General features: G+C 27.2%; 1 protein-coding gene across 2 annotated transcripts in view; it reads right to left on the reverse strand.

Moving 5' to 3' along the window:
- mtgo (miles to go) overlaps positions 1 to 24276 on the reverse strand; it is a 93581-nt gene that overhangs the window by 39709 nt on the left and 29596 nt on the right. For both annotated transcript variants that reach the window (XM_067286834.1, XM_067286828.1), the window contains exons 2-3: positions 7659 to 7840; positions 5465 to 5675 (exon numbers count right to left, since the gene is read on the reverse strand). In XM_067286834.1, coding sequence (XP_067142935.1) covers positions 5465 to 5675; positions 7659 to 7781 — 334 coding nt within the window. In that variant the 5' untranslated portion in view covers positions 7782 to 7840. The remainder of the gene's footprint in view (positions 1 to 5464; positions 5676 to 7658; positions 7841 to 24276) is intronic.

Here is a 24276-nt window from a genome sequence, read left to right on the forward strand (position 1 = left end):
TGATCTGGCCCAGGATTTTGTTGACAAAACTGCGTCAAACAACTGGTTAGCTCGGGGATGCCTCTTTGGGGAGACGGAAGGATTCATGATTGCCATACAGGATCAGGTCATAAATACTAAAAACTACAGAAAACACATACTCAAAGATGCAACACTCACAAATGACACATGCAGAAAATGTCACATCATGCCAGAAACTATACAACACATCACCTCTGGTTGCAAGCTCTTGGCACAGACAGATTATTTACACAGACATAACCAAGTAGCAAATATAATACACCAAGAGCTTGCAAAGAAACACAAATTAGTAGACATCCACAAACCATACTACAAATACATTCCACAGACAGTATTGGAAAACAACACGCACAAAATGTACTACAACAGAGCCATAATCACAGATAAAACAATTTACCACAACAGACCAGACATCACACTCATTGACAAACACAATAAAATCACATACATTATAGACATATCCATTCCAAACACTCACAATATACAAAACGCATGCACTGAAAAAATTAGCAAGTACACAGAACTCGCCCAGGAAATAAGGCATCTGTGGAGGATGGATAGGGTGCTTATTGTACCTGTTGTTCTCTCCTCTACAGGTGTCATACCACACACACTACACAAAAGCCTGGGCACATTACAATTGAATAGAAACACATACATCACACTACAGAAGGCCACTATATTGAATACATGTCATATTGTGAGAAAATTCCTGAATACAGACACAAACACTGATAAACTTCTTTAATTTCTGTTTTGGTTACTATGCCTTGACTTTGGTCCGGCATGGTACACAGCCACCGGTGTTAACCGAGTATATCTCACTTAACTCAACATAATAATAATAAGAGATCTAATCAAATATTATTAAAATTAATATTTTTAAGATTTATCTATGAAAATACATTTAAAAATTAAAATAATTATGAATAAAAATATTGCATATAATAATTACTATATAAATAATTAAAATGAATTTTACTAATTACATCAGGGAAAACATTATAATAAAATTTTAAAAATATCTTTCTTCCTGAATTATAACAAACAGTATAAAAATTACTAATTAAAATTTTTAGATTTCAATAAAAATACTGAAAATACAAAAAATATGAAAAACAAACATTTATATTGCAAAGAATGCATTTCATTTGTTTTAAAATAATTAATTAGTAAATAAAAATTAATCATGCAAAACTAATGCATGCTTATAAGATGTGAAATTTAAAATGGCTGCTGAACAAAAATAAAATACATAAGAGAAAAAGTAATTAGGGAGGTTTAAAAGAAATATTAGTTTATTCCATAAATTACATATTACAGGAAACTGAACAAATTTATTTTACCTGTTTAATAACTAGCTTTTACCAAATTTTTTGTTTTGTTTTTTTTAAATTTTGAACAGGTCTCTTATTGTATTATTTTAATCCAGATTTGCACATTGATTTATCTATTTCCAATATGATTGTAATTGTTTCAGCTCATGTATAAAGTAAATCATGTAAAGCTTGAATCTATCATTTTTTTTTTCTTATTTATAACCTTCATATTTATTACATATATCATCTACCTTAAGTTTATTGTATGAAAGATATGTCAAATGTATCTTTCATGTTGTAAGGAACTGAGTCCGAGCGTTATTTTTATTTTATTATTATTTTTCCGTTTTATTATCTTTTGTTTGGGGCTTATGTTTATTTAGGACGAAGGTTCCCCACCACTCTCTTGTTAGTAATGAAAAATGAAGATAAAACAACTCACGGAAAAAATAAGCGCCGTAGGAAAATCTTGCGCACTTGCGCTGCCCGGCGGAAGTAACGATCCGCAGAAAAAAAAATGGAGGGGGGGGAGTCCCCACATTCACTAGTAAAGAAGTACTTGATAAACCATCTTAACATCCCAGAAAATTATGATAAATACTTTGTAAACGGTTTATAAGCTTTGTCAGAAACTTAAAGCTGCCAGAAAAGAAAATTAATGTTAGCAACTAAGTATGTAAATAAGGGGAGTAACTCAGCTGAAGTGTGACGTCACCTCACAGTATAAAACCCATACGTTAACCGAAGGAGAGGTGAATTCCAAATCGAGGCGACTTTGAGAGCGAGGTGAATTCGAAAGTGAAGTATTTTCTGATAGAAGTCCAGATTGATAATTGGACGATCCAAGGTGTTAAAGAGGAATTCGATTGACGATATCGAAAGGATTGAGGAAATAGTTTCTTCGTATAGTGAGGTGACGGATAGACGTTTAATTAGTAAGAGATTTTGTTCATAGTTTCTAAGTATTTGATTTGTCGAATATTCAAAGGGGAATTACTATTAAGTTAAGCTAAGTAGCTGAGTTTATTGTCGGGTTGACTTGTTGATTTTCGTTAATAAATTTTGTTTGGATTATTGACATTTGTACGTAGTACATTCTAGTTACTAATTAAATATATTTGAACTTTTGATCTGACTTGATATTTATCGTTATTATTACTAATTTTTCAGTGCACATTTAAAAGCCCAGGCCTGGCAAACTAATCTCGAATCCGCGTAAAGTACCCGTTAGGTTAACGGAAGTTTTACCGACCGCAACTAGTGTCGGTTTCCTAAGATACTAAAAATAGTACTTTACAATGTTACATATTTATAATACAAATATGACAGTGAAATGATTTTTGACACATGTACTTCAACCTTTTCTTTTATATAAGCTACAGAAACAAGTTATTACTAGAGAAAAAAATTACTTAATAGTTCCAATTCACTCCTAAGCACTAAATTTCAATTTAATACAACAAGATTTTTTTGTGAAATCAGATTAAAACTATAATATCCAATTGAAATCTTTTCAGATGATATGTTCTAAAATTCAAATTAATACAAGTAAATTATACTTTAAACAAAATGAAACTGAAGTAAGCCATATTGTACCATGGCAGTCAAATATCTATATTGAAATAGATATTTACTGTATTTCTATAATAAAATATACAAATTATAATAATTTAAAGAATTAATGATAAAGAGAGAAATAATTACTCAATACTTCCATAGCTGGAAAAGCCACAAATTAACATAAAATACCAAACACACTCTTCGAGCAAAATAATGTTTAATTGGAACAGCAGCAACTATAGGCATTTCTGGCTACATATCATTCATTATAAGCTGGCTACATTTAAAGCAATAGTGAATAGAACTTTCACCCACTGCTTCAATGCTAACAACTATGATAAATTGGAACCCATTAACAACATAGCAGTAACACTTATTCCTACATCAGCTCAGAACATTCAGCTTCATAACTCCACATACCCAAAAACCAAGAAGAATGAAGTACAGTTGCAAACACTTGAGCACAGACACCTTATAATTGACTTTGACTTGAGGCTGCAAGCTATAAACACAGATAACAAAATTTGTTAATGCAAGGATAACATATGACATGGTCCATCTATCTTCCATATTTTATCCAATGTTAAAGATAAGATCAACGAGAACAGAGCACCTGGGGTATACTCAGTTCCCATATATGATAACAGATTTAGGAGACATCTTATTTAAGTAGTTTCTACTAATTAATCATTGATGCATAGAATTAAAGTGATATCCAATGTGATGTCTCTAATAATAAACTTGTAACAACACTGGCCCAATATAAGAGTAAGCCCAGGGAATGTCAATTACCTGGTTATCTAGGATAATTATATCTTTTGTAAAACGTATAAGAAAAGTCTTCAACATTCAAAACTACGAACTCTGGAAGCATGGAAGATATTCTATGTAGCAATCAATGGAGATTGCGATAATAGTAAAGAATGCAAGACAATTTCAACCACATTGCAGTCATTGGTCAATAACCTCTAAACGGAAGCTAACATACAGTATCAGAGTGAGGATATATATATATATATATATATATATATATATATATCCTCATGTTTATATATATATATAAACGTGATCTCACACTAGACGTATACTGAAATAAATATTTATTTATTTATTTCAGTATACGTCTAGTGTGAGATCACGTTATCTTCTGTTATAAATTATACAAGTTTAATTTTAGTGTATAATAAAAATATTCTATGTAAATAAGTACATTTTCTGATATACTTGTTAACTATTCAAATGTGATGACATCAATGGAACATACTTTTAAAAACATTGTAAATTTAGAATCTTGGCTAATATTGGGTCAGTAATGACTGATGCCTAAAGCAGGATCCTGAAAAAGGCCAAAAATGTTTGTTGTTGTTGTTTCAATTAATTATTTTGCTGCAAAAATGTGTATGGTATTTCATGTTAATTATTCAATATTAATTACTTAATATATCTTAGTTTGATTTAGTTTAAGTATATTTTATTTTATTTAACAGAACAATATATTAACAAAATAAATAAAAAGATAATAAAAAATAAACATAACAGAAAATATTTTTAAATTTATGCAATAAAACAACATTAAACAAGAATCATACTTTGCTTTATTGAATCTGTAACAGAATAAATTTAAATGTCTATGCTTAAAGTAAATTCAGATTATGATATATGAGTCAATATTTTATTGAAAATATCAACTCATATCATAATCAAAAGTAATATACAGCAATCAATATTTCATTAAAAATATTGACTGCTGTATCTTACTTTGAATGAACAATTAAACAATTAAGCATAAACAATTAAATTTAAGAATTTTTAAAACAGTTTATTTTTTTTTAAATTTTAACATGTCACATCAAAATGAAAAGTTTGAAAAATTATATACACATTTGCTTTCCAGATTATTTGACTTGAAAATATTTTCAACAAATTCTCATTGATATTTGGAAAAAAACATAAGTTAAACAGTGAAATTCAAAAATAACTGAAGGTAAATAGTTCATAAAAAACTACACCTTTATAAACCCAGCAATGTATTTTATTATTTTTAATGTAACATCCTTAAATTCGAATGCCTGTTCTTTTGAATTTATGCTTACATTCTTTTAAATTTGTATTTATGTTCTTTTATTCTTCTATTCCATTACATTCTGTAATTGAGGAAGATCAGTGAATCTGGTCGAAAACATTCTTAATTTTTATTAAATTCATTGCTGGATTTATAAAGGTGTAACTTTTTTATAAGTTTTTTTATTGTGTGTGTTCTCTCTTATTTTTAATCTACAATAATGTCATATTTAAAGAAATATGAAATATTAAACAATGCCTTTTATAAGCATCAGAAATATTGTCAATAAACACAAACCATTAATTACCAGCACATTTTAAAAAAAGCAAACTCTCAAATAAATCAAAATATACAAATTCCATTCTTCCTTCATAGGCCCATTTTGTTATAATCAATCACATTTTATATTAAAAATATATTTGTTTTATACAATGTATTGCAAAAACAAAAAAAGACAAGACTTTTTATGCAAAAAGACTTAGCTATATTAGAACTAACTCACCTGGATTAGAGGAATGTGTGTTACATTGGTGCGAATGAGATGGCATTCCACAATGCACACATTCTGATATCAAATGTAGATGTGGATGTGAATTGTGAATAGGAGCATGAAATTGACAATGAGCAGGATGAGGTTGCAATTGAGGATGAGGATAAGCAATAAATGGACTTGTGCCTCCTGTATGATTAGTATTTGAAGTTGCCCTATGATTCTGTTAATAAAAAATGTTATTTGTTATTTGAATATCATAACTTAATTAGTCCTTAAATTAAATAAATTTTTATAGTTTAAATTTTAACTTTGATACTAAATATGAAAAATTTTAATTACACTCTACACGTTTTAATTCTACATAGGAAATGTTTACAAAACAAAACAGTGTTTATATACATACACATAAAGTTAACTTATAAACTCCAAATTAAATATGCTGACTGTGCCCATACATTTGTCTTAATATTTATTAAAGCAAAAGTTATAAATTAAATAAAATATTCAAATCAGAGGAATTTGTATAAATTTTCATCAGTAATTTTGGAGTTAAAAAATATATTTATTTTTAAACCCAACTGGATATTTTGGAAATTCAAACACCTTGAATTTTCAAGATATTCAATTGTGATTTATGATTCATTCCATGTTAAAAAGTTTCAACTATTCTATTTTAAACAAATAAATTTAAAATATTTCAATAAAAATATAAATTTTCAGTCCCTTAATACATAATCCATAAGTGTCTATTGTTGTTTCTTGTTTAAGTGGTTTCAAGTTATACAGTTTGAAGATAATTGTCAATATATACTTATATTAAGGATATATCATCATCATACATATCAAAATACAGTAAAACTTGTCTAAAATGGAATCAAAATAAAACAGCAACTTGCCTAAATAGAAAAAATTCTTCAGAATGGAATGATTTTGTATGTTAAATTTTACTATAAGCCAGAAACCTGCCAAACACAAAAATGGATGAGCATTTTGGGTACAAAGAATTTAATTTTCCACTACATCCAGGTTAAGATTTCACTTGTAGACAAGTAAATTGCCACCAGATAAAGCAGTCCGTTATAGAACATTACAAACTGTATTCCTAGAACAATTTCAAACATCTTGTCAGAATAACAAGGGCCATGGAACAAGGAAACATATGGACTAAAGTCTTTGTTAATATTACTCTTTGTTAGAATTAACCAAGGAAGAATCAAATACTTTTAAAAATCAGGAACTTTCAAGAATGGAATGAGTTTCCAAAAATCAAGTTTTCCAGAACAGAAGTAATGAATTATACTTGTTGATAACAATGAGAATACAGTAACACTACTGCTAATTTGTCTTGCATGGATTAACTGGTAACTAACTAGTACCAAATATTTAAAAACAAGTTGATTGACATGTTGATAATTACAGAAATTGAAATAAATGATTAATTAAAGTATTAAAATTCCTCAAGAAGCCAAATCATAGAATAACTTTGTTTCTGTATTACTGTAATGTGATCAGAATTTCCAATAGCAGAGCAAGGCACTAGTTTTTGATATTCAAATTGTCTTGTTTGCTGTTGTATGAGCTCAAAGATTACATCCAAGAAGTATTTGAATACCAAACAAATCCATGGGAACAATGAGAATATTTTGCAATAGAAAGTTTCCAATTCTTGCATTCACATACTCCCATCTTTAATTGGAATCACTTTTAATTAATTTGAATTAAGTCTATTAATAAATTTTTTAATGCAAGTAAAAGTGATTTTACTGCAAGAATGTAACTGCATAACATTTATCTGGTGATATTTAAAGATTAAAAAAAAGAGAAAATACAAAAATCTCTTCAAAATGGAAACTTAATAAAACAGAAAAAATAATTCAGTGCCTTGCAATTACAGTTTACATAGGTTTTCATTTTTCTTTTACCATATAACATTAATATATGTATATATATTATGATGTATAGGTATTATGTACTATACAACACACCACAATATAAAGTATGGTACATAAGGATAAATATAGTTTCAATCAAAAATGTTAAACAAACTGGCAAACTGATTCAAAACCAATACAATAAGTTCATCATATTATTAAAAAACTTCATTATAAATAAAAGTATTTTAAATGAAAAAAGAAAATTGTGATTTTTAAAATACAAAAATTCATCATAAATATTAAGTGAATTTATCAACATAGCAACTTACATCAAAAGTTGTTGGTAAAGGAACTGCGACAGAAGCTTGAGGAGGCATAATTACATGCAAGAGAGTTCCATTTTCATCTATAACCTGTTGGACAACATGACCTGGTGGTACTTGTACAGACATTGGAATAGGTATCAGATTGTTGTTATTGTTATTGGACAACAAACGCAAAGTAGCAGGACCTGAAAAACAAAGTACTTTTTAAATTTGAATAGTTTCATTATTTTTATAAGTAAATTTATGTCGGAAATAACACTTTATTGTGTAGAAAATTACAGTAAGAAAATTGGCATTTTGATATTTTATATCTTTGATAATTAAACAATCCCTATTTCATTTTATATTTTATCTATAAAACTTATATTTGCAAAAAAATATAACTGAAAAATAATTTTTTGGAAGTCTTAAAATAATAATAAAATAAATTTTCATTTAGAATGCATCTTTGAAATAGTTTTATTGCTACTTAGCTATTTATTTAAGATTAATAAGCTAATCAGATAAAATAACAATTTTGAAACACAAACTATAACTAATTATTAATTCTAAAATCATCAGATCAAAATATTTATCACTTAACAACTCAAATTTTTTCTACTACAGATAACTTTCTATAGTAAAAAAACTTCAAAAAATTCTACTATTTTCTAATCCAATTTATCGCTAGATTATGGGATTAAATTCTTAAAAATAAAATCTAAAACTCCTTACTGGAAATTAAAATAATATACGAGCAAAGTTGAATTTAACAACTCTAGCAAAATTAGCTTTTGAGTATAAACACTCATCCACATGAGTTCCAATATGAATTCAAATAAGCATTCATCTTGGAATTTCTGAGAATAAATAGTTGTACTTGAAATTATTAGCTTAGTTAAATTTAAAGCTTGCTTTTAAGAAAAACAAAAAATAAATTAATTTTTGAAAAATTTTCTTTAGAATCTTTTCTACATTAACAATTTATAATATTTTTATAAAAACTTCTAAAAATCTATCATCATCATTATGTATTTCAACTTACTCAATATACACGAAGATTCAAAAGGTCTTAAGCAAACTTTAAAGGTAGGTCAGGGATACAAAAACAAATCATTTTTTACCTAGGAACATATAGCAGCAAATGTCACCCAGATTTCTAGAAGTACAGGAAGAATCATGTGGAAAGAAATACATGTAAGATACACATGTTTGTTAGAATACTCAAGTGGCTTTTGCAGCTATATTTTTCAAGGTAAAAATGGTTTGTTTTTTGACCTCCTTCGAAGTTTATCTAAGAACTTTTGAATCACCCTGTATATTGATCACATTTTTGTTTTTTTACAAATGGTACTCTCAGTTTTTTGTAATAAAATACTAGTAAATTAAAAAATAATAATATAATTAAATGGCCATAATTCATTTGTATGCCTTATTTGATGATTTTTTTTTTATTTCTTATCCTTCAGTCCTTTATTTTTATTTATTACCACAGTGGAACCCTATTTATCTGGATCCTGTTAATCCAGATTTCTGGTTTATCCAGATTGTAAAACACTATCCTTGTCTCAGAACGATTAGGATTACCATATGTCCATATTTAGTACAGACAGCCCGTAACTTTAAAGGGTTTCCGTGCCTGTACCAGACTTAGAAAAAATAAAGAAAAGGTCCATACTTTTCAACTGATTGCACAGTTAATAGTTAAATCATGACCACTTAGATTTAAATCTGACAAAAGGTGCTAAATTTTAGATAATTATTATTGTAGTTTTTGGCTAGGTGGCAACATTATATAAGCAAATATAACAGCTCTTGCTTTAGAGAACATGTGCACATTCATTATAATGGTTTTTTTAATTCACTAGTAGTTGTTGTCTAAGTAGTTTTCTTATATTTAAAATTGCATTCTGTGTCCAAAAGGAAAGTGTAAATTAAAACTTTATATTATATGCCCAAATTTACTAGATTGAAAAATATGAATAAATTCCCTTTATTTTGCCTCACAGTGCTTTTAATGCTAATCTGTCTGTATTTTGCTTTTAACCATTATGATAACCCTAAGAATGATAGACACACAGAAAACCTGTAAGTGATAAAAATCAAAGAACTCCTAAGTACATTCTTACCTGAATAACGTTTCATCTTGCAAGAATAGAATTGTTTTCTATGAAATGGCATATGATGTTCATTGTTATGCATTTCCATCTTATGTCATAAAATATAATGTAATACATATTATTAATGTGAATGACCGAAATCTGGTGAATGTTGACTTTCTCCGGTGAACGTCAGCATTCACACAGTCATGTTATGTATGTACGAAATATTTGCTAAATATCATTATTTCTCATTTACAATGACATTCAGCATGCACTGATATGAATGTTGAATAAAAATATTGTTCTTAGAATTTAGTCATGGAACAATTTTTGTTGTAATTACAGCATGTATAGCCTTGCCTTCCACTTCTCAAATTAGTTGCAGCTGCTTCTCTGAGGGACATTTTTTACCTAACTTAAACTAACCTAACATAAAACAAATCTAAACCTAATCTAATGTAACATAACATTAATAATATAACCAAATATTCGGTCTTTCACCAATGGTCTCTCATATGTGTTGGCATTCACTGGAGAATCTTGACATTCGCCAGATATCAATCATTCACAGTAACATATATATTATATTTTATGACATAAGATGCATGGGAATATAATACACATTCCATTATTCCATTTCAGTATTTATAAGAAGCAAGCATTTAGTGTATTTAAGCCATTCCACATAATGAAATAACTACAAAGTATAACATAAGTACATAGTAATATGACAACATGTATAAGTGTTAGAAAAAGGTTACTGCTTAACTTTGAAAAGTTGGATGCATGTGATGAATGATAAATTAATAATCATCTCATATTATCCAACTAATATTTACAATAACTCTGTTTTAAATAATTAAAATTAGTAGTAATGTATTAAAATTTCAATAAATTAGAAGAAACAATAAATTTCTTCACATTTTGTCCTTTTTAAAATGCATCAGGAACGTAACTGTCTTTACAACTGAGTCAGCCATTTATTAGCAGCTATTCATCCATCTCAATATACAAAATGTTTAAAAAATTCCATGGTTTCAGCACAATTATAAATATATATCAATTAATAAAATGACCAGAATGACAATAATATGAAAAAAAAAACACTTTTATATTAAATACATTAATAAAGTATTTTTATATATTATTGTTGTCTAGATCATTTTATTAATTAGTAATATGTTTAATTAAACAACAACATTTTCATTCAAGAGTTTGGCTAGTTAAAGATTACACCAAACCCTTCTGAAGCCTATTTGGGAAATTCATTACTATATACAAGATCGCAACTTCACATAAAAGAAGGCTAAAAGAATCACCCTATGTGTGATTCTTTTAGGCTTCTTTTTGGATGAAAGTTGCTTCTTATATGCCATAAAATATAGTACTTTGTAAAACAGACATAAGTTTTATATTTTATAAAATATCAAAAAAAGCTACCTAAGTTTCAAACCATATTTAGTCTCAAACTATATTTAGTTTCATACCTGAACTACATTCAGCAAATATGAATGATACAACAGACAATTACATAAGTATTAGTTTTACACAAAATACTGTAAAATAAAGATAAATTATATGCATCCACATAACTATTAAAACCGTTAAAAAGATGAAGAAAGATAATTGTGCTATCTGTAGAAATTTTTATTTGCAACTATAAAAAAACAAAAAGAAAAAATAATTATGTATTATTAAAATAATTTAAAAATTCAATTCAAAAATTAAATTATTAATATTGAAAGTATACAAAATGAGAATTTAGTAATATAATATTCATAAATACCAAATGATCGCCTAAATATCGGGCTACTATATGGCTACTTAAATGATTGTACTAATCATTTAAGTAGCCATATAGTAGCCCGATATTTAGGCGATCATTTGGTGATTTATTATATACTCATTGGGCTTTGAGTTATTATTATTTGTATAATATTCACATTTTTCACAATTTATTCTGGGAGCCATTGGATTTTTTTTTATCTACACAAAACTTGGCATAGTGCAAATGTTTGTTGAGCCCCCACAACTGAACAGTTTTGATTCTGTATAATGTATTATACTGAATATATATTAAGACATAAGTAGATATTTTTACATTTTAGCACATTTTCAAAGACTGTACAACTCAAGAATTTCATTTCTCATGAAAATAAGTAGAGATACCTAAAAACATTAAAAATTTATTGTTCAAGAACTGTTGTAAATTATTATATCAAAGCTCATTAACTTTAAGAAATTTTAAAAAAACTTAAAAGTGACTGAATTATTGCTGAAATTTATAATAAAATTTCATAAACTTTGAAATTTGATATTACATTAAATTTCTTATCAATGTTAATATCTGAGGTTCTAAATTGTTCATGAAGGGGTTCACTAAAAAATCCAGGATTCTGTTCAATTCCAGCACATTAGTAAAATGTGAATCAATAATAATAGTAAAAATTGTATTTTTCAAAGATGTATTTGAAATAATGGAAGAATGCCATTCCTTACATGCCTAATATTACACTGCAAAAGCTCTGTTGAAATAAGCAAAAACAGACATACAAAGACTACTGTAAGAACTGAAAAGGAGAAATACAAAGTTTCTCCATTTTTCAGTTCTTTCATTATGTCTTTGTATATTTTACTTTTACAATTGACTTTGAATGAAGAAAGAATTTGAGAAATTCTTTCCATCATCTCAATGCTTACATCTCAAAAGCAATCCATGGGTGACAACAAAAACTCCTTGAACAGCCAACTCATAAGGCAGTACCTGGCGATGGCCAACTTAAGGCTACTGATCTCAAACAAGAAGTTTGTCTTATGAAAGGAAGAGGATTTTGTAACTAGAATCGCAGACTTCCTCAGCCAATCCCATGTGGTAGTCTTACAGGTTGACCCAACTCCTACCATTTTAAGGAAGACTAAAAAAATAACATCTCTACCCAGTGTATTTGCTCTTCTTCCCGAGTGCATGGAACTTCCGTCCATGCCCCAGGCTCTTCTTTGAGGTCAAAACACAAAGTCCTTTTGTTAACCAGCAGCCACTGAGGCTGCTGGTTAACAAAAGGACCCATCCAACCTACCACCTTGAAAAAGAACTTGTCAAGCTCCTAAGTAGGTTCCTTCCTCCTTCCCTCCTTGTTACATCTTCCTCCATCACAGCCAAAGCATCTTTATCTGCTGCATTAGATAAATTGTCTTCTAATAGGTACAGTTTCTACAAAATGAATGTTGTCGCTCTCTACTCCTCAGTACCTCAGTTTGAGGTGGTTATGCTTGCCAATACACTAGTGCTTTTCAGAGCAGCAAGTCTTAGAGATTCGCAAGGCTTTACTTTTTGTTACCAAAAACAATTATTTTCAGTTAAATGGGAAAATATGCCTGCAAAAACAGGGGAATCCAATGGGCTCACCACTGTCTGCCATATTAGCGGAATTGCTCATGAGACATATTGAACAAAGGGTTTTCAGTTTCTCCCTCACAATAACATACCCATTGATATATCTGAGATACGTAGATGACATTCTTGTAGCCTGGCAAGGCACGAAGGAGAATTTCCTTGTCCTCAAATACTTTCTTACAAATATTTATTCTACTATCAACTTTACCTGGGAAAAAGAAAATGAGGAAAAATTGTTTTTAGATCTAAAATCTCCAAGTCCCAGGAAGGTATAATGTACTCCATGTTCCATACATTTAACAACAAATCCCCTCTAATCCCTGCCACAGCATACCATCCACAGCACTACATCAATGCAGCTATAGCCTCTTTAATTAGAAGGGCCTTTCTGTGCCTTCCACACAAACTGCTATCAATATCGAACTTACTGCCATTCGCTCAGCAGTAAATGCAGTGGGTTATACTAATTCAAATATGAGTATATCTTGAACAAGGTTAAAAGATCTCCACCACTTTACACATCCCAAAGGAATGCACAATTGTCTGTTATCCCTCATTACCATTTTGTGGTCGCATCACTGCCCACATTTGCCGTATTTTTAGACAACACACAATTTCTGCCGGTCACTCCATGACCAAATCTCAGGATGCTGCTATGCAATGACAGGGATGTTATTTCCATACTATAGAAGTTCAGGATATACTCTATCCCAGTGGAAAACAGAACATCTGGTATTCACATCCACTACATAAGAGCAACAACCAGAATGTTATCTTGCCACATCTCCAACACCAACATTCCATCAGGGCAAACAGGTGTGACACTGAACTAACAAGAATGGTGTTACAACACCAACACACCCCACCGTAAGACCATGTCTCAATGCTCAGATATTGCAATCAGAGGAGCCTGGTGTATGTTTAGGAGGCCCTCCTTACCATTTTACTAAATCCGTTCAACTCCCCCATGCTTGAGTTAGCTGCTATGTGAGTCAGCTTGTATAAGAGATTAAAACATCATCTCTAGCTCCTCCTTGGTACCTATTCAACACATTATGGTGCATGCACATTGTCACCACACATGTCAATTTAAATTCTTTACATTTAGTTGTTCTGAGTTTAGTTTGTTCTAAAGAACTAATGCAGTTAGTTTTAATTGAAATCTTTGTTCGAAAAATTTTATTTGAGATTGTCTGCCTGAGGATGACGTTTTATAGCACATCGAAAGCACTTGCAAATATAGCAGTATTTTTACATAATTAACACCTGTGTGATAATTTGCTCTTCTCTTGCTTAACCAAAGATCAGCATGAAATCCAACCCTTGAATTCAAATGATGTATTATTATCAAAACTTTGATACTTTAAAGATTTCAGATCAAATGGCATTCAATGCATTGAAAATTTTCAATTCATGAAAAGTTCAAGTGACCAAACTATGTAACATACTTATTATGGAAAAGTTAAAAAATAATTTTAAAAAAATAACTCAAAGTTTACTTATTCTAATAGTAATAGTAATGTCAGACAAAAATAAATTATTATTCATTATAACATAATTTGGAAAATGTATAGAAAAGCAGAAGAATAAGGGTAATAAAACAGTATACCAGTAAATAATTTCAAAACATCTGTAGTTTTAAAAGATCCCATAGCATCAAGTTAACAAAAGAAAAAAAATCCTCAAATATACAATAATCATTCAAAAAATGTCTTCCTCTATTTTTTCTGTTCAGAAATAAAACTTCACAATAATTAAAAATATGAGTTTAACAAATATGAAATACAACAGCACAATGAAACAATAATAAATCAAATTTAAATAATTAACAAATGAATAATTTATAATGTTACAGAAGAAAATTTTATTTATGAATATATTCATAAACATTAATTATGGTTATTTAATCAGAATTATTGCAGGAAAAATTATAAATATATAAAATATAAAATACCTGTACCTAACTGTAATTTAACTATATTGAATTCAAGTACAATAGTTTTCACAATATACAAAACCTAAGTTTTGAGAACTAACCTGTGTCAGAAATGTTTATTAATGATAAATATGTTCAAGATATCTTAACAAAGATAACATATTAGCTATAACATATAACAAAAAAATTGAATTGAAATCAAAGAATTTAATGAAATAATACATTCAAAAACTAACACTTTTTAGAGAGAATTCATAAACAGGAAAGACTCAACAGTAAGAAAATAGTGGCATTGTAGTTTTATTTTCTCCCTAAATTCTTTCTCACTTTTTCACAATCTTCTTTTTAACCATAACAAAAATAATTTTAATAAAACTAAAGATAATAAATTTATTAATACTTCATCTTTCATTTTCAAGTGACTAAAGAATTCCAAAATAATCAAATTTCAAACAAATTTTTTTTAATTTTTCAATGGGAAATCCAAGCCATGTTTCATTTTAACACTTATTTTTCACTTTACTAAATGAAATATTAATGATTAGAAAAGTGAGTTTGTTTATTTTAAAAGTTTTATTAGATTACCTCCTCTAAATTTATTAGTCAACTAGAGCTATTTTAAACTTAGTAAACGTTGTAAAATTTAATCAATATTTTCTTTTATCAACCCACATTAAATATCATATTTTAACAATTACTGCAGATATTATTCTCTCTATATTTTCATATTAAATACATAAAAGTAAAGAAGTATATTAGGACATTTATATGTAATTAGATATTTCTTATAAACATTCAAAACATTTTATCTATCCTTATTTAATTTTAATATGTCCACTTATTAAATTTACCCCCTTACAATAATTAAAATAACTATTTTATATATCTATAAGTATAATTATTATTAATTTTTGAATAAATGTCATGCACGTAGACAAAAAAATTATGAGAAACCTTTTTTTACAGATAATTTTGACATTTTGGAATGTCATTTATTAGTCTATATATCAATAAAAGTTGTTTTATAGTGATTAATAATTTCAAAGTCAACATTAATTTATAAACAAAGAGTTCTTAATTTAATAAACTATTTTTATGCTATTAAAATGAATTAATAATTAAATAAATTTATTTAATTGTTAATAACGGTGTAAAATAGATTAATAAAATAAACCTAAGTTTTGGCTTTAAGTTTAAATTCAATACCTCTTTCTCTATTTTAATTTTTTAGATATAAACTTATTTTATGAACTGGCTTTTATTTATTACTTTTTTTTTTATGAAACAGCAATTTCCCTCAAATTAATTATACTTAAAATTTCATATTATTCTGTAATGTTTATATCCATGGTATTAATAAATATCATATTAAGTTATACAATAATAACAATAAATTTTCCCTTAACAATTATCTGAAATATTGAGATGTGTTATCAAATTGCTAATCCTTGCAATTAGAGGATGTAAGTCAGTTGTAAAAATCTTACATCCTGTTTTTTGGAGGAAATCATTCATTTTCTCATTGCTAATGATATTGCTGCTTTAATAAAAATCTACCAATCTAGAATTTTCTGCTACTTTTGAAAAATTATTTATAAATTAAATTATTTTTTAAAAACATCTTAAAAACATATTGTATCTTCTATAAATATTTTTCAAATATATTTATTAATTAAGATAATTTTTATCTTACTGACGTTAAATTAAATTTAAATTAATATAAAAAAATGACTTGTATATATGTGAAAAGCATCTCTGACTTTACATATAAACAAGACTGGATATTAAACAGCAAAGAGTTATTTATTAGAAGTTAAATTAGAATTTAAAAAAAAAACATAATTAGCAGGAAAAAAGCTACAGAAAAAATAAATAAATAAAACATTTATAAATTTAATGGAAAATGTCATTAGAAAATTGGATTAAAATGAATCAAGAAAAAAGAAAATTAATTTTACTATGTAATTTCTTCTAATGAGTTTATTGTTAGCATTGAATGATACATAATTTCTATAATTTTCCCTATTTTTCAAAATTAAAATTTTGAATTTTAATAAATGAATTTGTCGTATAAATTTTGGCTATTTTTTAAAAGAAACTCAAATATATCATTTGTTTTTTAGAATTAATTCTGATATGTCAAATGATATAAACAAATGATTACTAAATTCTCAGAATCAGCTAATTGTAAACTTTTTTTATGAATAGACAATTTTTATCAATTAAGAAATAAAGATCAATAAACAAAGCTTTATCTCTGTTGTTACATAATCTTCTCATTTAGTCTCTGACTTCATTTATAAAATAAAACAGTATCATACTACATTATATATAAAAATTCAGCATGACACAAATCACACATACAATTCTATATATAAAGGATAAATTAGTCTTAATGAATAATATAAAACATTTGAGTGAAAGCACACTTCTTAAAAAATAATAGTTTAAAAAGTTACTAGAATAATTCAAAAATCACGAGAAGTAAAATATTTCATGTTTCATGAAGCAAAAGAACAGAATAAAGTTAATATATTTTTATATTTATTGCAAAAAATACACTACTGCCCTACATGTGCCTTATATATATGTACAAGTATTGAATAATATTTGAACAACATTTTTTTTAATATTTGATTGCTTCTTGTTCTCTCTCTTCTTCTTTGGAATTAAGCACAAAATTGCTATGGAGAACTTATCACATCTGAACACTTTTTTTGATACAAAAAGTAGACTTTATTTTCCACTTTTTGCTTTTTTTTTTTAATTTCACTCTTCTATCAAATGTAAACTAGTAAAATCTACTAGTAAAAGATGAAAGTACTTCATAGCAGTGGCGTGCCATTATTGGAAGCGGTGGGAGCGCCGCTTCCACCTTCCAATGACCTTCCCTTGTAGTTTCTAAACTATAAATTTTCATATTTTAACGTACTTTGAATTAATTAAAATTAATATTTTATTATAACTGCATTATGTATCTTATTACAAATTTCTATACTACATGTGAAAAAAACGATAAGATTGCTATTGTATATTCGAATATCAGTGGTGGAATGGAAGCGCTTATGAGACAGCTTCCACGGCAAGAATAACTGAATGGTATAAAGCAGCCAGAGGGCATTGGCGCATGTGCTTTACAAAGCACCAACCTCACCCGGTTTAGCTAGTGGAAGCTACACGCGTGTAACGCTTCCAACGATTCTATCCCTTAGCCCCTGGGCAGGGAGCTATCTGAATAAGTGCATTGTTTAAGATTTAAAAAGTAAAGAGTATTCAATGTTATTTTTATGTACAGTACGTTTCTTTGCAAAGTTATATTTGATTATAATCTTCTTTTAATTATACTGTAATTATATTGACAGATTTTCAGACAAAATCTTTAGAATTTTTATCACTTTTAGATGTTAATAATTTTAATATTATGAAAAACAATTTTTCCAAGCGTGTTTTAATTCTATAAATTAAGTAAATTTTATGAAAAATTTTTTGATTTATCTAAATTACGTAGTGAATCGGAATATTTATATTCGTGTCCGGACTATATTGACAAGTAACTCTTAAACATAAAACATATTATAATTAATGTCGATCCGAACAAAGACGTACTAAAAGAATTATATGATTTAATATCATTAATTTTTATGGTACCATCTACCAGTGCGTCTGTTGAGCGCAGTTTTTCAACCACGAAACAAATTCATACATTGGCCAGGAACACGCGGTCAAAGGAAAAATTGTCGTCGCTACCGCTGCTTTCGATAGAAAAAGAGCTTTTAAACACGTCGATGGAGTCAACGACCAGCGACTTTTATGATAAAGTAATTAACGATTTTGCGGAAAAAATCGCCGAATAAAGTTAGTTTATAAAAAATTTAAAAAACAAGTTTTTCTATTATTGTTTGTATCGTATCAATTTGTATTATGTATGTATTATTTGTATTTTAGAACTAAAATACATAAATTGTTTATTTTTGTCATTTCCAGTATTTGTTTAAAACTTTTATGGAAATGTAATGTACCGGACAGGTCTGACCAGTCACGAAAGACGCGAAAAAACGGTTAATGTAGAAAAAAATTTATTAGTTTAAAAATCATAGGTAAAAGTCGTTTGTAGTCGAACACCCATTGTTTATATCAAATTGCCAGGCAGAAACCATAAATCACGGAAGGAAGTCGTCCTATGATCGATGGAAGATCGAATTCATCTTCGATTTTGACTTTTCTCCCGCTCCAGGTAAGAGTCTCGTTATGTTTAGTAACCAGGGACAAACAACTTGGGAAGTGTGATTGAGGGAGAATGACCAATCAAATGGACGAAAGAAAGAATGAAGATTGATATAATCCCCAACAATCGAGGCCACCTCGCACTTGGTTAACGTTCCGAATAACCAAAATGCCGTGTGTCAATGCACAAAAAAAAAAAAAAAAAAAAAAAAAAAAAAAAAAAAAAAAAAAAAAATTCTCGTCTATTGTGCCAACCTGTAACCCGTGCCACTTTGGACTTAGACCGTGTCCCCAACACCAACAGAGGAAGTCTCCCCATGCCCTACAGACTTGTCAACGCAACTGTCCCGGGGCCACCTTCGATTGACCATCAAAGAACCACATCAATGCCCAGGATGTCCAAACGGCTGATTGTCCTAAAGCAAACTATTTTGTACAGTACATAAAATAAACATATACTATGTTTCTTTTTTGTCAGTTTTTATCAGGTACGTCTCTTCCACCACCACGCACGTACGAATGGACCCTAGGCCATCACTGACGTGCAATTAACTGATTGCCCCTGGAAGTCGGCTTCTTACAGAAACACAGCTTCCCTATCATCAAATGTCACAGCACGCCACTGCTTCATACTCTATTTGAGGTTTCTTTTCTCACAGTTTTTAAACAAATAATATTTGCAGCAATGTCATTCTCAATTTCTATAAATGTAGCATGCAAGTGGAAATCAATAATTATAAACATCTTTCAAAATAAGCAAAGGTGCTTACCTTTGCCTATTTTGAAAGATGTTTATAATTAATTAGTTTCTTCTGAATTATTCTAAATGATTTTCTTTTGTCTTACTACTAATTATTTTTTACTAAAGTTTTTGGTACTATAGCAAATAATTAATCTTTACATATAAATCTAAAATTATTTACAAAGAAATATTACAAATTACAACAAAAAAAGTAGCAAGTCACAATGAAACATTAAATTCTAGGATTGTCAATGAAAACATCTCATGTCACAAACTATTCAAATAAGTTAAAGAGGTAGTAGAGATTTGTAAGATTGATTTCCCACAATTATTCTACTGACTTATAATGAAATTAGATTAAAGAAGAAAACCAAACTACTAACCATTTAAAGCTATTCCAAGCTATTTAAAGGTAATTCATTTAAACAGGAATAACTGAAATCCATCCTATGGATCATTTAATGATTTTCAAAGACTCATATAGATATTCCAATGCTAAGATATTAGTTTATTCCTTAAAACTTGAACTAAGATAAATATTTCTCTGCTAAATGAAATTAAGTACTTTTTTTGTTTTTGATTTAAATTGGAATAGATAAGTTTTTAGCTCTTACATTCAGTAAACTGTAATGTAATACTTAAATTCAGATGTACATGTACTCACGTTTAAAGATTTATTATTATTATTATTATTTTATATTAGCATTCATTTAGTCAAAATATATTAAAGTATCTGAATGATTAGAATCAGCACCTAAATTAATCAAAATCTAACTTCTAATAACAAATGTTTTATTTATTTAATGGGAAATTGAATAAATAAATATCAAAATCAAATATGAATTTAAAAGTGAAAGTAATAAGTGAAGATAACAATTATGATGCTTACAGTTTAAATTAAAAAAAGAAAGATTCAAAATTCAACTCTTAAAACATACTTTTATATAAATACAAATTTAACAGTAAAAAATAACAAAAATATTCATAATATATTATTAAATAAATTTATGATAATTATCCTAATAATAAATCTGATTTATTAAACAATTATAGTTTAAAAAATTACATCATTAAATCAAATGCTTTTTTAAATATGCAATAAAGAAATAATAGATTCGTGGACAGAACAGTTTCCCTAGTTGTAAAAATAATAAATTCAGAAGACAAAGCAATTTCAGAATCATGAATATTTAAGCAATGTTCTTAAATATAAATAAAATTGTAAAATGATTCTGCAATTGTTCATTAACTCAGGAATGTATATTTCTAAGAACTTCGAATTTATTATTATGATTTAAAATAAACGTAAATAAAATCGAGGATTCAAGCAAACGAAATCCACACACAAATCAAATTAACAAAATTAAAAATGTTCATGTATTATACTTAATGTATAACAATTACAAAAAAAAAATATTTCAGTAGGCTTCTTTAGTTTAATAATAGCAGAAATAAATTCTGTATAATGTTTAACAATAATATATGAATTATAAATAGAATAAGTCATAGTAAAGTTAATTAATTTGTTTATATGCTACTACTGATTTATATTTTACTAAGAAAAACACCATCCATTCAGAAATATAATACAAATATACACAATCTTTTAGAGAAAAGGCTAAAATAAGTTTTAAAAATTTTATATTCGTATACATGAACTTAACATATTCTAATGAACCAAGATAGAATCTGTCATTTCTCAAAATTTCACACATTTGATAAGCTAGCAATATCTAGAAACTAAACAAAAATTGAAAATATTTTCAAACAGATCAATCAATTTCTAATAAGCATTAAGAATGGGAACAGGTAAGAATTATTTATATCCTGAATATTTCTATAGACATCAAACAGATTTTTGACTTGTTAATCAGGTTAAGAGAAGATTCCACACAAGGTTGGATACCACACTATGCTGTAAATATCTTCCTGTAAACATAGCAGGATATACTTATACAGTATATTCTCATACAGTTTAACAACCTAATAAGAATAAACATCCTGAAAAAAAATCAGATAGTTAGGAGAGATTTTTTTAATAGATATAGTTTGGATTACATGATCAATTTTATTATATATACTGTATATACACATATATATATATAATATGGTACATATAAAAAAGCATTTTGAAATACTTTCAATTTGACATATGTAATAAATATTCCTTAAAACTCATTTACAGTATTTGACTTATTTAATTATCCAAGTTCTATACTGTACATATTTTATGTAATTATTTAGGTACAGTACATTACTATAAAGTCAAAATTGAACATTCTTCTCATATATAGAAAAAATTCAAATTCTTACTTCCAAATAATTCATGTGACAAATGACTTCATAAGTAATCATTTAGGATCTTAAGCAAATTAATTTCTCTTTAATGATACAGTCAATAATTACAAATATTTCCTCTCTGATGAACAAATCTCAAATTATAATTATAATAATAATAATAATAAACATAATATTAAAACTAAAAAAAGATTGAGGGACATTTTTAATTCATACCAAATTAATTAACCTACTTCATTAAACACAATTTTAGAAAATACTCTAATTATATAATATAATTAACTAATTTACAAATGATGTTTAAAATATAATTATAATCAAAATCTTACAGTTTGTGAATTTATATCATTAAAACTTATTGAATTCTTTTTCCTGTTATTTTCAGCATGATGATCATATTTATTTGATCAGAACATTTATAAAATCAATCCCAGTAATGCAACAACCACAGTTTAAGAAATGCCATATTAGAAAGGTCATTGACCCTTTGTACTTATTTATCAGGTGCGCCTTGACCTCAAATTTCCTCTTATTTGCAGGGAGGTTCTTCCGACATACTTTTATCTCCATCAAAATATTTTACACTGGAATTTAAACTTTTTGTTTATGACACTAGCATTGTTAAACTTCTACAGGCAAAAATATCAGACAACTAAATAACACCTGAAACCAATTTAACTAATTTCAAATGTCAAAACTTTATATTTATTACATATTCTTAAATATTAATTATCCATAATTTTTGTTTAACATCATTGTTTTATTTATATTTTATTAATAAAATTATTCTGCAGGAAGAATAAGAAATATCAGTTAAAAGTAACTAGCAAATCAAAATAAGTTTTTTTCCTCAAAATATTATTTTCCAGTTTAAAAATTTGCAAAATTTATAAAATCTTCATTTCATAAGTATATTTTAATTAAACAATTTTAAAATAAATATATTAAGCAGCAAATATAAACAAATCTACTTAAAGATTTTACTTTTAGTCTTGTCCAAAGCAGTTTTTTATTCTATCATTATTCTTCTTCAATTATGACAAATATAAAACTTTAAATGATCAAAGCAGCAGCAACAACAGGTAATATGAAGATTGCATAAATAGCTAAATATACTCAACTCATGAACAAACAGTGAATATAGCATAATAAAAATGATATAAATAAAACTACATATATAGAAAATAGTGAATTAAAACCATCAAACTATCTAACTGACCTACATTTCATTCATTCTATTTAGCAATTTAATAATATGTAATCTCAACTAAAAGCATTCAAAAATAAAACAAAACTATAATTTAGAAAATTAAAAAAAAATTTTTTAATAGTATTATAAAATATTAAACTTAATAAACTGAAGTTAGAAAATAGATATGCTTTGATAATATTATAAACAAGTTTAAATTCAGAAATAACATTAAAATGCATCATACACTCTGAATATTTTCTATTTGTAAATATTTATTGATATTTAGGATGTCTCACAATAAAACTATTTTAAAAATTTTAGAATAATGGGAGCATTATCATATCACATCAGTTCTTCTTTCATTTAAATTTCCTTTATTTAACTATATACATTTAGAATTGTAATTTTTCAAATTTTTTACTTATGCAATGACAAACCAAATGCTTCTTAATTTTCTCAGGCTATTATATAATTAATAGTGAATGGTAAAAATGATTATTATTGAATGCAGATTTTTCTTTTTACACAGATAATAAAATACATCATACATAAATAATAAAAATAAAATCGGCAAGAATGAAAATAAACTTCATACATTATCATATATAGAATAAAAGTTAATATTTAGATTCTGTCTAAGTTAATATGATTAAAATAATTTATTTAATTTAAAAATATTAAATGCATTTCATCTCATAATATGGTCTAATTTACAAAAAATTAAATTTTAGACCCATATTCATTTGTTTCTTCA

This window comes from Centruroides vittatus, unplaced genomic scaffold, assembly GCF_030686945.1.
Source record: "Centruroides vittatus isolate TY-2023 unplaced genomic scaffold, ASM3068694v2 contig_1276, whole genome shotgun sequence".
NCBI lineage: Eukaryota > Metazoa > Arthropoda > Arachnida > Scorpiones > Buthidae > Centruroides > Centruroides vittatus.